The 17,323-nt window shown below is 46.1% G+C and overlaps 1 protein-coding gene across 4 annotated transcripts in view; it reads right to left on the reverse strand.

Moving 5' to 3' along the window:
* LOC124011079 (glutamate receptor 1-like) overlaps window positions 1-17,323 on the reverse strand; it is a 212,587-nt gene that overhangs the window by 76,802 nt on the left and 118,462 nt on the right. For all 4 annotated transcript variants that reach the window (XM_046324069.1, XM_046324066.1, XM_046324067.1 and 1 more), the window contains exons 6-9: window positions 15,768-15,926; window positions 14,148-14,315; window positions 9,025-9,129; window positions 8,704-8,817 (exon numbers count right to left, since the gene is read on the reverse strand). In XM_046324069.1, coding sequence (XP_046180025.1) covers window positions 8,704-8,817; window positions 9,025-9,129; window positions 14,148-14,315; window positions 15,768-15,926 — 546 coding nt within the window. The remainder of the gene's footprint in view (window positions 1-8,703; window positions 8,818-9,024; window positions 9,130-14,147; window positions 14,316-15,767; window positions 15,927-17,323) is intronic.

Consider the following 17,323-nt stretch of genomic DNA (forward strand, 5'->3'; position numbering starts at 1 on the left):
CAGCAAGATGATGTTGTAGGTCTTTGGAGGTGGTCTGTGGGCTGTTTTTGACCGTTCTCACCATCCTTTGTCTTCGCCTCTCTGACATTTTACTTGGCTTGCCACTTCTGGCCTTAACAAGAACTGTGCCTGTGGTCTTTCATTTCCTCACTATGTTCCTCACAGTGGCGACTGACAGCTTAAATCTCTGCGATAGATTTTGTATCCTTCCTCCAAACCATAATGTTGAACAATCTTTGTTTTCAGGTCATTTGAGAGTTGTTTTGAGGCCCCCATGTTGCCACGCTTCAGAGGAGAGTCAAAGAGAACAACAACTTATACCCCAGTACTCAGCTTTTATTAGAAAATGAATGGCATGCCACTGTGATCATTTTCTGTGACGACAGAGTCAATTATTACGCAGCCTCAGAGGGCTGCCCGAACTTTTTCATACGACTGTAACTTGTTGTGCCACAAAGGTTTATGCTGCTGATACTTGGACAGATTAAACTATAGAAAAGAACTCCTTGTAACCAGATTCTTTATCATCGAACCCACAGGCCCTTCAGAAGAGGTCATTTATTCATTGAGATTTACAATGCTGTTAAAATCACTGAAGATCGATATTGGATGGATTTAATATCTCTTCATTCAAAGACTTAATCATGAACACTCTTACTAACAGTTGTGGCTGCTTCGTGTGATGTATTGTTGTCTCTACCTTCTTGTCCTTTGTGCCCAATACTGTTTGTGCTATGTTTTGTACTGCTACCATGTTGTGCTGCTGCCATGTTGTGTTGCTACCATATTGTTGTCATGTTGTTGTCTTCGGTCTCTCTATACGTAGTGTAGTGGTGTCTCTCTTGTCACGATGTGTGTTTTGTCCTATATGTTTATGTAAAAAAGGTCATCCCATCCCCCGTCCCCGCAGGAGGCCTTTTAGTAAGCCGTCATTGTAAATAAGAATTTGTTCTTTAAATTAACTGACTTGACTAGTCACATAAAGGTTAAATAAAAAATAATACACAAATTATAATAGGAGAAGCACCAGACCTAATTTAAATAGCTGACATAATATTCGCAAATATTATTCGCAAAGAGGGACATTGGAATGAGGTAATAACCATACACAGCCCTGGGGAGGTGAGACATAAAATGTTACCAGCTCATAAAGTTTATCACCAGTTTCCTCAAGTTGAGACCATAGATGTGATGATGTATGCTTTATATTCAGGAGGACATATAGAGTAGCAGCTTACACAGTGATGGAATCGAATGGAGCTACTAAAGCCTTGTTCTATTGAGGAACTCTCCTGGAGAGGTATTTCAATAGGATGGTTCATGTTTGCTCATTAAGACATAACAATGGTGGAATAATAATTGTTAATAAGCCTACAATTAAACCAAGAAAGATAATTAGACAATAGATCTTTAGGAATCATTAAATATTTGTCACAACAATGGAGTAGGCCTAAAGTTAGTCACTTACACAATTAGCTATTTCATGATTACATATCATTAGACTGTATGGCTTTTTCACAACCATAGTGTAATTTTCAACCCAGAAAGATCATTATATTTGATAAGTATGGCGGTGCTGCCTGCCCTTGTAGACTGGAGGTTCATTATGTCGACATCACAAAGACACCTGGTGAACCTGACACAGACAGGTTTATTAGTGTGTGTGTTGTGTGTGCGTGTGGGAGAGTACAGCAGACAATCACTGCCAGCCCACCTCTGTTCTGAGAGGTTATCCTATTCCTGTTCTACCAGCCAGACAACCAATTGGACCTTTTCAGAGATATTGGACATCCTAGTAAGATTACAGCTGACATGGCACCTGAGGCCCTGTACTCTCACTATTTTTTTTCTTTCTGTCTCTCTCTCTCTTGCTCTCACACACACTATGCCTCTTTTTCTTTCTGTCTCTTGCGCTATACAAGGCAATTTCTAGCAAACCTGTATTGAACAAACCCAGATAGCACATGACGTTCTGAGAACCATATGTTCCTTAGACATTGGTGAGAGTGTGGTTGTCCTATGGTTATTTTGCATACAACTTTCCCACAACATTCTGGGAATGGTGCAGGATAGTTGCTTGACTTTGGAACATTTTCAGCACTTTTAAGGAACTTGACAAAATAACATTATTGGTTCAAGGTTCTATTTAAAGTAATGTTCTCAAACTGTTCCAAGAAACAACTTTCTTCTGTGGGAATTTCAGTACTTCAGCATAACGTTTTCTGCAGGTTTCCTTGTGGTTCTACTGAAAGTCAGGTTGTCTGAACATTAAGAAAACTTCTCATAAAAACCACAAGAAAACATTAGTAACGTTCAAAGAATGTTATGGAAAAACATATCCATTCCGTTCTCAGCGTCAACAAAACTCTCTCTATCCTCTATCTTGTTAAGTTTGTTCAGGTGTGTTGGCCGCACCCACTAATCGTCCACACCTGATCTTATTGAGTGCTTGTTTACATTCAAATGGGTTTCTTTTTGAATAGACTTAAAATGAACAGCTTTTTAGCATGCCATGTTTATGAGTAAAACAAATATGGCATGCTAACTCCATCCTGGTCGATGCAGTGGACTCATTTCAAGTATAGAGAACAGAAGATCATAGGTTTAAATCTCACTGGCACCGTGCCACAATAAAAAATAAATCTGTTACATAATTCATGCCAAAGCAAATTCATTTCAAAGTGTCCTATCTGTGCTTGGAGTTCAGAACAGTGAACCCAAACTAGCAGCGTTATTAAAAGTCTTATTGAAACATTCAGTAAACATTGTATTATTCAAAAACCCCTAAATAACGTATAATTACTGTTCTCAGAATGTTAATAAAACCTCCCAGGAAAACGTTCTCAGAACCTCCATGCAACTAAAATGTAACGTTCCCAGAGAAGGTGAAATGTTCACTTCCGTACTCAGAACGTTTAAAAAACATTCTGTTTTACAGGTCGAGGCACCGTATGGCTTCGTTCCCAGAACCAATGGAAAACCAATAACGGACGTTCCAACAACTTCCAAGGAACCAAATGTGCAAGCTGGGAAAAAACTAAATAAGTAAAAATGTCAAAGAGCGATTGAGCTCTAGATGAGCTAGATGTCCAGAGCAGTAATGGTACACTTTAGGAAGTAGCGAAGGAGAACCAATACCCACAAGTCGTTTCAAGCTACAGTAGCAATTTAAGCTCAGACTGCGCCCAGCGCACAAATCCTTACATTTTATATTTTATCAGCTGCTGTAGAGGCCAGTTTTCCTCTGTGTGTTATGGTAATAACTGTCCCCCTGCTGGTTACAGATGAGTGGAATGTAATCATCACTACACACAGAGCCTCTAGGTCTGGCAGAGAGACAGGACCCCAGGGAGGGAGTGGAGAGAAAGGTCCGTTTCAGAGCAGTTTGACAGGCCAACACACACACAGATAGCAGGTCCACTAGGACTCACTCCCTCACTGACCTATAATAGGTCAGCAGAGACCGGCTGCCACTCAGGCGGAGAACCAACACACATACAGAACACCATGGCTTTGGACAGATCTTCTAGAAATGCACCTGTTCTTCCTTCCTTATGGACCTTTTCTTCTTTCATTCCTTCCTAACATCCTAAAAACAGAGATAATCAAAGTATTCTTATACAGTATCTCATGCCTGACAGTTGATGAGGGTTCTTGAACAGTGTAATAATTCCTCTTGGAAAGACAATTTAGTTATATTATTTAGTTGCGCCCATAGTAAACATATATATACAGTTGAAGTCGGAAGTTTACATACATTTAGGTTGGAGTCATTAAAACTCGTGTTTCAACCACTCCACAAATGTCTTGTTAACAAACTATAGTTTTGTCAAGTAGGTTAGGACATCTACTTTATGCATGACACACGTCATTTTTACAACAATTAAAATATTATTTCACTTATAATTCACTGTATCACAATTCCAGTGGGTCATAAGTTTACATACACAAAGTTGACTGTGCATTTATAGAGTTTGGAAAATTCCAGAAATGGATGTCATGGCTTTAGAAGCTTCTGATAGTCTAATTGACATAATTTGAGTCGATTGGGGGTGTACCTGTGGACGTATTTTAATGACATAATGACCATTGTTATGTTTGGAGGAAAAAGGGGGAGGCTTGCAAGCCGAAGAACACCATTCCAACCATGAAGCACGGGGGTGGCAGCATCATGTTGTGGGGATGCTTTGCTGCAAGAGGGACTGGTGCACTTCACAAAATAGATGGCATCACGAGAAAGGAAAATGATGTGGATATATTGAAGCAACATCTCAAGACATCAGTCAGGAAGTTAAAGCTTGGTCGCAAATGGGTCTTCCAAATGGACAATGACCCCAAGCAGACTTCCAAAGTTGTGCTTCACCTGAAATGCATTTCCAATGGTCTTGAAGGAGTTCCCACATATGCTGAGAACTTGTTGGCTGCTTTTCCTTCACTCTGCGGTATGACTCATCCCAAACCATCTCGATTTGGTTGAGGTCGGGGTACTGTGGAGGCCAGGTCATCTGATGCAGCACTCCATCACTCTCTTTCTTTGTCAAATAGTCCTTACACATCCTGGAGGTGTGTTGGGTCATTGTCCTGTTGAAAAACAAATGATAGTCCCACTAAGCCCAAACCAGATGGGATGGCGTATCGCTGCAGAATGCTGTGGTAGCCATGCTGGTTAAGTGTGACTTGAATTCTAAATGAATCACAGACAGTGTCACCAGCAAATCACCCCCACACCACACCACTTCCTCCTCCATGCTTCACGGTAGGAACCACACATGCAGAGATCATATGTTCATCCAAGTCACGTCTCACAAAAAAATCTCAAATTTGGACTCCAGACCAAAGGACAAATGATCCGCTTATCCGCCAGCATCGGGGGCGGTTCTGGTACGGGGCGAAGTATCCGCTCACCCGCCAGCACCGGATACTTCTTCTTAATGGTGTCCTTCAGTAGTGGTTTCCTTACAGCAATTCGACATGAAGGCCCGATTCACAGTCTCCTCTGAACAGTTGATGTTGAGATGTGTCTGTTACTTGAACTCTGTGGAGCATTTACTTGGGCTTCAATTTCTGAGGCTGGTAACTCTAATGAACTTATCCTCTGCAGCAGAGATAATTCTGGGTCTTCCATTCCTGTGGCGGTCCTCATGAAAGACAGTTTCATCATAGCGCCTAATGGTTTTTGAGACTGCACTTAAAGAAACTTTCAAAGTTCTTTATATTCTCCGTATTGACTGACCTTCATGTCTTAAAGCAATGATCGATTGTTGTTTCTCTTTGCTTATTTGAGCTGTTCTTGCCATAATATGGACTTGGTCTTTTACCAAATAGGGCTTTCTTCTGTACACCCCCCTACCTTGTCACAACACAACTGATTGGCTCAAATGCATTAAGAAGGAAAGAAATTCCACAAATTAACTTTTAAGAAGGCACACCTGTTAATTGAAATGCATTCCAAGTGACTACCTCATGAAGCTGGTTGAGAGAATGCCAAGATTGTGCAAAGCTGTCATCAAGGCAAAGGGTGGCTACTTTTGAAGATTCTCAAATATAAAATATATTTTGATTTGTTTAACACTTTATTGGTTAGTACATGATTCCATATCTGTTATTTCATAGTTTTGATGTCTTCACTATTATTCTACAAGAAAAACTCTTGAATGAGTAAGTGTTCTAAAACTTTTGGGGGCAATTCCACTAAAAGAAAACCCAACACTTAGATTCAGGTCTATAGCCTTGTCTTAAAACAACACTATGTCTTCCTGTAAAGGCACCAAGTTATCCCTTCCCCCTTCCCCCTCACACACACACAGCCTGCCTCTCCCCCTCCTCAGCGCTCGTCTTAACAAGGCTCTGCAGGACAGGCGGGCTGCTGAAATCCCTCACCCCAATAACCCTCTCTGTGTAGGTCTGCTGTAGGCCTGGGGGTCTGGATGGAACAAACCTTAGCCCAGATCCCTTCTCCCTGGAACAATCCTGAGCCCAGCTCCCTTCTCCCTCTCCACCCACCTTTAACAGACCACTAAGACCTTAGCTCGCTGAGACTTCACTACAGTTTACAGCAAACTGTGTTTGTTGGTAGTGTGGTTGTGAGTTACAGACCTGGCAATATCCCCCATACCACCCACCTCCCACTACCCCAAGCTAGAGGACCTGGAGCCTGTCCTCCATACCTACCACCTCCCACTCCCCCAAGCTAGAGGACCTGGAGCCTCATACCTACCACCTCCCATTACCCCAAGCTAGAGGACCTGGAGCCTGTCCTCCATACCTACCACCTCCCATTACCCCAAGCTAGAGGACCTGGAGCCTCATACCTACCACCTCCCATTACCCCAAGCTAGAGGGCCCGGAGCCTCATACCTACCACCTCCCACTACCCCAAGCTAGAGGTCCTGGAGCCTCTCCTCCATACCTACCACCTCCCACTACCCCAAGATAGAGGACCTAGAGCCTCATACCTACCACCTCCCATTACCCCAAGCTAGAGGACCTGGAGCCTCATACCTACCACCTCCCATTACCCCAAGCTAGAGGGCCCGGAGCCTCATACCTACCACCTCCCACTACCCCAAGCTAGAGGTCCTGGAGCCTCTCCTCCATACCTACCACCTCCCACTACCCCAAGATAGAGGACCTAGAGCCTCATACCTACCACCTCCCACTACCCCAAGCTAGAGGACCTGGAGCCTGTCCTCCATACCAACCATCTCCCACTATCCCAAGCTAGAGGACCTGGAGCCTCATACCTACCACCTCCCACTACCCCAAGCTAGAGGACCTGGAGCCTGTCCTCCATACCTACCACCTCCCATTACCCCAAGCTAGAGGACCTGGAGCCTCATACCTACCACCTCCCACTACCCCAAGCTAGAGGACCTGGAGCCTCATACTTACCACCTCCCACTACCCCAAGCTAGAGGTCCTGGAGCCTCATACCTACCATCTCCCACTATCCCAAGCTAGAGGACCGGGAGCCTGTCCTCCATACCCACCACCTCCCACTCCCCCAAGCTAGAGGTCCTGGAGCTTCATACCTACCACCTCCCACTACCCCAAGCTAGAGGACCTGGAGCCTCATACTTACCACCTCCCACTACCCCAAGCTAGAGGACCTGGAGCCTGTCCTCCATAACTACCACCTCCCACTCCCCCAAGCTAGAGGACCTGGAGCCTCATACCTACCACCTCCCACTACCCCAAGCTAGAGGTCCTGGTGCCTCAAACCTACCACCTCCCACTATCCCAAGCTAGAGGACCGGGAGCCTGTCCTCCATACCTACCACCTCCCACTACCCCAAGCTAGAGGACCTGGAGCTTCATACCTACCACCTCCCACTACCCCAAGCTAGAGGACCTGGAGCCTCATACTTACCACCTCCCACTACCCCAAGCTAGAGGACCTGGAGCCTGTCCTCCATACCTACCACCTCCCACTACCCCAAGCTAGAGGACCTGGAGCCTTATACCTACCACCTGCTACTACCCCAAGCTAGAGGACCTGGAGCCTCATACCTCCCACCTCCCACTACCCCAAGCTAGAGGACCTGGAGCCTGTCCTCCATACCTACCACCTCCCACTACCCCAAGCTAGAGGACCTGGAGCCTCATACTTACCACCTCCCACTACCCCAAGCTAGAGGACCTGGAGCCTGTCCTCCATACCTACCACCTCCCACTACCCCAAGCTAGAGGACCTGGAGCCTCACACCTACCACCTCCCACTACCCCAAGCTAGAGGACCTGGAGCCTCATACCTACCACCTCCCATTACCCCAAGCCAGAGGACCTGGAGCCTGTCCCCCATACCTACCATCTCCCACTACCCCAAGCTAGAGGACCTGGAGCCTCATACATACCACCTCCCATTACCCCAAGCTAGAGGACCTGGAGCATCATACCTACCACCTCCCACTACCCCATGCTAGAGGTCCTGGAGCCTGTCCTCCATACCTACCACCTCCCACTACCCCAAGCTAGAGGACCTGGAGCCTGTCCTCCATACCTACCACCTCCCACTATCCCAAGCTAGAGGACCTGGAGCCTCATACCTACCACCTCCCACTACCCCAAGCTAGAGGACCTGGAGCATCATACCTACCACCTCCCACTACCCCAAGCTAGAGGACCTGGAGCCTGTCCTCCATCCATAAGTTAGAGGCCCTGTCTGTGGGCAGGAGACATAGGAGACAGGAGACACAATAGAATAGGTTAACGTTTCTACTATGGGAGATAGTAGATTGACACAGGCTAGTGATGTTGCTGTTCCTTACTGGTCTACTTGGCTGAGGAAAAGTAAATGTGAACAGTTATTCTATCATCGTTAAATTCTGCATCGGAATTCAGTAAGGAGCCCATTGCATCCGAGTTTCATGTTCTGTTAAAATGAATTACCATAATCTGAATGTGATTTATTTTATTCAGAGCACCGTGGGTGGACGCCCTAATCAGGTTACGCACATCCAATGCATATGGGTCCGGTAAATTTCTCAAATGTACGGTAAATGAAAATGCTGCCGGTCAAATGTCTGGTGCCACATTTTCCTAATGAAAACCCTGACACACACACACACACACACACACACACACACACACACACACACACACACACACACACACACACACACACACACACACACACACACACACACACACACACACACACACACACACACACACACACACACACACACACACACACACACTAACCAGGATGGTGGTAACTATGTAGGTCCTGTTCTGTAGGCCGTAGCTGCTGTCGTTGCTTCCTCTCATGAAGGTGGCTGTGCTCACGTACTTCTCGTCCTCGTTCCAGTAGCCCACCTGATACACATACAAGACAAGTGAAAAAACTGAAGGGCCATGAAGGAAACCTGGATTTGATCTGATACTGTACTGTACAGATATGATGTTAGACTGCAATAAAACACTAATGGACATGAATCCCCATATTTGACATCAAATAAGCTTCTATAAGATCCCATTAGATCCCATAAGATCCAATAAGGTCCTACAGATCTCATGACTCACCTTCTTAGGTCCAGAGGGGGCTAGCTCCATGACACTGACAGTGAAGTTGGTCCTGCGTCCTTTCTCATTGAACTGGATATGACCTGTCAGGCCATCGATACGCACCTGACACATCAACAACACAGAGACACAGGGAGCAGTTATGATATAGGTTTTGAGGTGTAGTCTTCTATTAGCCTCGTTAACAGAGAACATGAGCTGGAGTTCAGTTTCTTCAAGAGCCTTGTCTGGATGTTCATTGGAGTCTGTATAGCATTTATTATGCGTGTGTGTGTGTGTGTGTGTGTGTGTGTGTGTGTGTGTGTGTGTGTGTGTGTGTGTGTGTGTGTGTGTGTGTGTGTGTGTGTGTGTGTGTGTGTGTGCACTGGGTGTGCACTGGGTGTTCAAAACATTATGAACACCTGCTCTTTCTATGACATAGACTGACCAGGTGAATCCAGGTGAAAGCTATGATCCTTTATTGATGTCACCTGTTAAATCCACTTCAATCAGTGTAGATGAAGGGGAGGAGACAGGTGTCAAGTCCTGACCATAGAAAACCTGTATTTTCTATGGTAGAGTAGGTCAGGGATTGACTATGGGTTTTAGTCCAGTTTATTATTTCTTTATGGGGTTCTAGGTTTATTTTTCTATGTTGGTGTTTGTGTATGATTCCCAATTAGAGGCAGCTGGTAATCATTGTCTCTAATTGGGGATCATACTTAAGTTGCATTTTTCCACCTGTGGGTTATGGGATATTGTTTATGTAACTGTGTTTGGAGTTAGTGCACCTCTGTAGTCACGGTTTGTTCATTTTTTGTTTTGTTAAATTTCACTATTATTGAAACATGTGGAACTCTACATTGGCTGCGCCTTGGTCCATCTCTACAAACAAATGTGACAGAATTCCCATCCACAAAGGACCGAGCAGCGTGCCCAGGAAGAGATCCTGGATGGGAAGGGATCCTGGAGATGGGAGGAAATCCAGGCAGGACAGGATCACCTTCCTTGGCAGGAGTCGACTAGGAGCATGAGAGGACAGCGACGAAGGTCGGGGAGGAAGGCCACAGAAACCCCAAGAAAATGTTGCTGGGGGGCACATGGAGCAGTCGGCGGAGCCGAGGAGTGAACCAGAGCCAGTCTGGGAGAAGAGGTAGAATTTGGAGGAGAGAGAAATGGGAGAGTTGTTGAGTTGGTGGAGGATGCACGGCATTTGCCGAAGGAACGTGTTCTCAGTTTAGTGCCACCTGAGTCAGCTCCCTGTAATCGTCCTGAGAAGTGTGTTAAAGTTCTGGTACAATTGATGCCGGCTATACGCACCAGGTCTCCAGTGCGTCCTCACAGCCCAGTACGTCCTGTGCCAGCTCCTCTCACTTGCCGTGCGAAGGTTGTCATCTGTCCAGGACACATTGTGCCAGCTCTACGCTCCAGACCTCCAGTGCGCCTCCACAGCCCAGTACGTCCTGTGCCTTCTCCTCGCATTCTCCCTCAAGTGCGCCTTCCCAGTCAGGTACGTCCTGTGCCTGCTCCTCGCATTCTCCTTGGAGTGCGTGTTCCCAGGCAGGTGCATCCTGTGCCTGCTACTCCTGAAGTGTGTGTCACCAGTCTGGTGCCACCTGTGCCGGCCCCACGCATCAGGCCTCCAGTGCGCCTCCCCAGTCCAGAGCTTCCGGCGACAGTTCCCAGTCCAGAGCTTCCGGCGACGGTCCCCGGTCCGGAACCTCCAGCTCCATGGCCGGAGCCTTGCCCTGCGCCGATGCCCAGTCTAAGCACTGTGTCCAGTCCAGCTCCAAGGCAGGAGCCTTCCTCGGCATCTAGGTCCAGTCCAGGCACAGTGTTTAGCCTGGGTCCAGGGCTGGATCCACAGGATAAGTGGATACTTCGCCCCGCACGAGAACCGCCCCCGATGCTGGCGGATAAGAGGATACTTCGCCCCGCACCAGAACCGCCCCCGATGCTGGCGGATAAGAGGATACTTCGCCCCGCACCAGAACCGCCCCCGATGCTGGCGGATAAGAGGATACTTCGCCCCGCACCAGAACCGCCCCCGATGCTGGCGGATAAGAGGATACTTCGTCCCGCACGAGAACCGCCCCCGATGCTGGCGGATAAGAGGATACTTCGTCCCGCACGAGAACCGCCCCCGATGCTGGCGGATAAGAGGATACTTCGTCCCGCACGAGAACCGCCCCGATGCTGGCGGATAAGAGGATACTTCGTCCCGCACGAGAACCGCCCCGATGCTGGCGGATAAGAGGATACTTCGTCCCGCACGAGAACCGCCCCCGATGCTGGCGGATAAGAGGATACTTCGTCCCGCACGAGAACCGCCCCCGATGCTGGCGGATAAGAGGATACTTCGTCCCGCACGAGAACCGCCCCCGATGCTGGCGGATAAGAGGATACTTCATCCCGCACGAGAACCGCCCCCGATGCTGGTGGATGAGTGGGTACTTCGCCCCGCACCAGAACCGCCCACGATGCTGGCGGGTGAGCGGGTACTTCGCCCCGCACCAGAACCGCCCCCGGGGGGTATTGTTCATTTTTTTGTTTTGTTAAGTTTCACTATTATTGAAGCATGTGGAACTCTACATTCGCTGCGCCTTGGTCCATCTCTACAAACGAACGTGACAACAGGTTAAAGAAGAATTTTTAAGCCTTGAGATAATTGAGACATAGATTATGTATGTGTGCCATTCAGAGGGTGAATGGACAATATAAAATGTTTAAGTGCCTTTGAACAGTGTATGGTAGTAGATGCTAAGCACACCAGTTTAAGTGTGTCAAGAACTGCACTGTTGCTGGGTTTCTCACACTTAACAGTTTCCTGTGTGTATCAAGAATGGTCCACCACCCAGAGAACATCCAGCCAACTGTAGGAAGCATTGGAGTCAACATGAGCCAGCATCCCTGTGGAATGCTTTCAACTCCTTGTAGAGTCTATGTCACAACGAATTGAGGCTGTTCTGAGGGTAAAAGGTGGTGCAACACTATATTAGGAAGGTGTTCCTAATGTTTGTACACTCAGTGTACGCGTGTGAGTGTGTGTGTAGTGTGTGCAGCATGTGTTCAGTGCAGCATGCTAGTGTTGGCAGCATGATGGGTTTAATTGAGCGAGTGGGGCATCAATCTCCTCTCTACCCACAGGCAGATAGATGTCTGCATTCACTCGGACCAGACCACAGGTAGACACAACCCATGGAGGCACTGTGTGGGTGTGTGTGAGTGTGTGAGGAATATATAGAGGGGAGAGTGTGTGTGTGTGTGTGTGTGTGTGTGTGTGTGTGTGTGTGTGTGTGTGTGTGTGTGTGTGTGTGTGTGTGTGTGTGTGTGTGTGTGTGTGTGTGTGTGTGTGTGTGTGTGTGTGTGTGTGTGTGTGTGTGTGTGTGTGTGTGTGTGTGTAGGCACAAGAGTGAGTGTGTGTGTGCATCAATTAGACCACAGTTCCACAGAGCCACACCAGAGAGATCAGTGTGAGACTCTGAGAGCATCTGTCTGTTTAAAAGCTCAAGTCAAGGGCCCAACTAAAATATGAATACAATAACATCTTAATGACTACATCCAACTAGTAATGTCGTCAGCACCAGAACACAGCTACCCTACTGCTAGCTGATATTGATCATCAATCCAGTTCACAGCATATTCCTCTGTAGGCACGTCTAGGGCAATTACTAACAATCACACAGCAATATCCGTTTATTCAGGTTGTCTGAAAAGCTATTGAGCCCCCCTATAAGATCTCAACGGTTTGACCAATTTTTACTTCAGATTCCGGACTTGGTTGTTTAAACATCTTAAGTTAATTTCCTCAATTTTAAGTCAGTTGCACAAAATATTTTAAGGTGGATTTTCCCCTTAAATTAAGTGAAAAGGTTAAGGGTGCCCATGAGGTCCCTTAAGTGCTTCATTCAGTATGTATATCAATGTAAATAACATTTGTGGAGGTGAATGTTTTTCTCTGTCCTGATTTCAAAGGGAAAACACAACCAGCTGGCTAGCTGCTTAGCTAAACAATGCATGGCTACAAAGCAAGCTGGCTAGTTAGCTACCTACTCTGTAAATTAGCTTGACCTGCTAGGAAGTAATAGAAACAAGTTGAGATAAAAGTAACTCAAATACATGTTTTATTATCTTCTATATCAATTTGTTTCTCCTGTCTTGAATGTAGAAGTTCTATTTTTCAATCTCCCAAAATAAATGTGATCTCTTTCAGTGAATCAGGTCATCTCCATAGTAATCAGAGACGCTTTCTGCCGTACATGCCTTCAAACTAGCGTAAAATGATGCCCTGGCCTAAGGAAATGTCTATGTAACACCTTTAAACAATTCCCTAATATGTTTTAGATGTTTTATGGAACCGGGCCCTAACGTGTTGCTCCTCCTTCATGCGGCTCCTCCTGTATTAATTCTGAATGGTTATGGTTTGGGTAGGGTTAAAACAAAAACAATTCCATGGTTAAGTTTAGGCGTTCATTCTGAATGGTTAAGTTAAGGGTTAAGGTTTGGGATTGTATAAAAACAACACACAAAAACAAGTGTCTGTGTCCACCCATCATCCCCGTCCACAACGCCCTAGCAAAACCCAAGCCTGCTTGATGGTGATAGCACTCACCGCTGCCCCTAGTGGCGGGATTTGAAGGCATCTCCTGACGTCCTCACAACATGGATTAAGGTCTAATTATGAAGTGAATCTTGAGCGGCCTGGCTGCTCTCTCACCATCTCTGTAATACTAAACCAAGTGCTTTATTTCATTCCCATCTCAGAACACTGCATTACTAAACTCCATTGTTGATGTCATATTCTATGATGATCACAGGCAGGTTTTATTGCCTGCAGGTATTGTTTACCTAACATGATGTCACATTCCATCCAAGAAGCTCATAGGTGACTCAATGGGAATGTTAGGTGACAGAATAGAGATCTAAATTGTTCAGCAGGGCCCGACTCAGAATGGGTTAGCCAACGTGCCACTCAGGTGCTTGTCTGTGTATGTTGTTGTGCTGTAGGTAAGAGTGTGTGGGTGAATCCCTCATTTCTACCAGCAGAGTAGTTTGTGGTATTATAAGGTTCTCTGAATGTCTTTAAAATGGCCCCCGGGTCCAGGCATCTTTGTGTGTGTGTGTGTGTGGGGGGGGGGGTGTACCTGTTGCAGGGCTCTCTGTATATCTATGCCCTGGCCCCAGGGTGCGGGCGGGTTGGCGAGGCATTCGCCTGCGTTGCCACGGCGAGAGATGTCTATCCTCTGTTTCCGGAGGTTCTGGAATGCTGTAGACATCACCTTCACCCCGTCATATGTCAATGCTCCGGTGTACTACAGAGAGAGAGGGGGGGGGGGGGGGGGGTAGAGTGGTGTGTAAGAGAGAGAGATAGATAGAGAGAGAGACAACCTCATTAGACTTAAAACACCACATCTTGTGAGGGTAAAACAAATTCAAGAGGAGGGTGATGAAAGCAAGTAAGGCAAAGATCATCGTACAGAGATCAGAGCAGAGATCATTATGGAGAGATCAGAGCAGATATCATTTTAGGGGGATCAGAGCAGAGATCATTATAGAGAGATCGGAGCAGAGATCATTATAGAGAGATCAGAGCAGAGATCATTATAGAGAGATCAGAGCAGAGACCATTATAGAGAGATCAGAGCAGAGATCATTATACAGAGATCAGAGCAGAGATCATTATACAGAGATCAGAGCAGAGAACATTATAGAGATCAGAGCAGAGATCATTATAGAGAGATCAGAGCAGAGATCATTATACAGAGATCAGAGCAGAGATCATTATAGAGAGATCAGAGCAGAGATCATTATAGAGAGATCAGAGCAGAGATCATTATAGAGAGATCAGAGCAGAGACCATTATAGAGAGATCAGAGCAGAGATCATTATAGAGAGATCAGAGCAGAGATCATTATACAGAGATCAGAGCAGAGATCATTATAGAGAGATCAGAGCAGAGACCATTATACAGAGATCAGAGCAGAGATCATTATACAGAGATCAGAGCAGAGATCATTATACAGAGATCAGAGCAGAGATCATTATACAGAGATCAGAGCAGAGACCATTATACAGAGATCAGAGATCGCCCCAAGTGTGCCTTTAGGTGTGTGCGAGTGTGTGCATTTAGGTGTGTGCTCCCAGCAACGTAAGATAGGCAACGGCACAAGGTCTGGGAAGGATGGCGGATTCTCTTGGACATTTTAAAGGGGGAAAAATGTTTTCTAGGGAGGGTCCTCTTCAGACATACAACTCACTCAACAAATATTTACATTTTGTATTATTATTATTTTCTCTATATTTATATATATTTTTAACTTTATTTAACTAGGCAAGTCAGTTAAGAACAAATTCTTAGTTACAATGACAGCCTACCCCAGCAAAACCCTCCCCTAACGATGCTGGGCCAATTGTGCGCCACCCTATGGGACTCCCGATCACGGCCGGTTGTGATACAGCCCGGTATCGAACCAGGCTCTGTAGTGACGCCTCTATAACTGCAATGCAGTGCTCCACTCGGGAGCCACAAATCACAAGTTTGGGAAGCAGGACTTAAAATGCTGGAGGAAATTGGATATGGCAGCGAAGTGATTTGGCAGCGAGGTGTCTGGAGAAGCGTGTCTGATTTCCGACTCGTACTCTCTGTCCCAACTGATGCCGGAACTTGTACAGACGTGTTAATGCTGGAGCATTAGAACATTGAGAATTGCAACCCGTCTGTCTAGACAGAGTAGTGTGCATGTCTGTGCAGTGCAGTGCAGTACCTTCAGGCGTCTCTTGGGGATCTTGGCGTCTTTGTTTTCGAACTCCATCCACTGCTGAATGGTACGACTGACGTTCTGCTCTGTGTAGTTGACCAGCTGGAAGCCTGTGATGTTCGCCCCACCTTTCCTCAGGTCTGTTAGGTCAATGTCCAGAAAACCCTGATAGGAAGAGGATACAGAGGACAGACAGATAGACAAAGGGAGGATATAGAGACGGATGGACGGAGAGAAAGACAGACAGACACGGAGAGAAAAACACGTTAGACATTTAGAGGAATCAATTACTTTCTCTAGTTTCATGTTTTTAGGATGAAATAAAGAAATATGAAGGCTACTTTTTTCAAGAGGAGATTTGAGTAAATGTTTCCTACAGCTCACAATGTTGGATTTAAAACCATTGTGTAGGACTACAGAGGGATATAGAGGTGACGGCCAGTATACTTCTGTTCATAGAATACCAACTACTTCAGTGGTCAAATAAATTACCTTGGGTGTTACGCTAATACTGCAGGGAGCTTTAAAGAGAAATAACTCAAATTTGAAATGTGAGAGCTCAATATTCTGAGAGATAAAATCACAATCAGATCTGTGGTGAATAACTTATTTGCTATAGCAAGAGTGTAAGAGAGAGACAGAGAGAAGGAGAGTGAGAAGTGGAGAGAGAGAAGGAGAAAGAGAAGAAGCACAAGAGACAGAGGGAGATTGTATAATGAGAGTGTTCTGTATAAAGGCCAAAGCAGTGAAGTGGCTCTACATTGTAATTCCTGGTTTAAACTAAAGCAGGAAGAGAATGACAGAATGCCAGGGTCAATCTCTTAATGACAAAGGCAAATCCTTCAGAGCAAGCTCTTATCCCAGCCCCAGCCTGAAAAGAATGAAGTAATGAGGCAGGAGAAGGAATACAGTAGAGAATGAAAGGTTGATGGAGAGGTCTAGGTTTAATTCCTGATAGAGTTGTGTTAATCCTGGACCCGCGTGCGGTGAGGTACAATAGAACCACTTCCCTGGAACCCTTCAACACTGTGGAACACAATAGAACCACTTCCCTGGAACCCTTCAACACTGTGGAACACAATAGAACCACATCCCTGGGACCCTTCAAAACTGTGGAACACAATAGAACCACTTCCCTGGAACCCTTCAAAACTGTGGAACACAATAGAACCACTTCCCTGGAACCCTTCAACACTGTGGAACACAATAGAACCACATCCCTGGAACCCTTCAACACTGTGGAACACAATAGAACCACATCCCTGGGACCCTTCAAAACTGTGGAACACAATAGAACCACTTCCCTGGAACCCTTCAAAACTGTGGAACACAATAGAACCACTTCCCTGGAACCCTTCAACACTGTGGAACACAATAGAACCACATCCCTGGAACCCTTCAACACTGTGGAACACAATAGAACCACTTCCCTGGAACCCTTCAAAACTGTGGAACACAATAGAACCACTTCCCTGGAACCCTTCAAAACTGTGGAACACAATAGAACCACATCCCTGGAACCCTTCAAAACTGTGGAACACAATAGAACCACTTCCCTGGAA

Source organism: Oncorhynchus gorbuscha, linkage group LG23 (assembly GCF_021184085.1).
Source record: "Oncorhynchus gorbuscha isolate QuinsamMale2020 ecotype Even-year linkage group LG23, OgorEven_v1.0, whole genome shotgun sequence".
In the NCBI taxonomy this organism is placed as follows: Eukaryota; Metazoa; Chordata; class Actinopteri; order Salmoniformes; family Salmonidae; genus Oncorhynchus; species Oncorhynchus gorbuscha.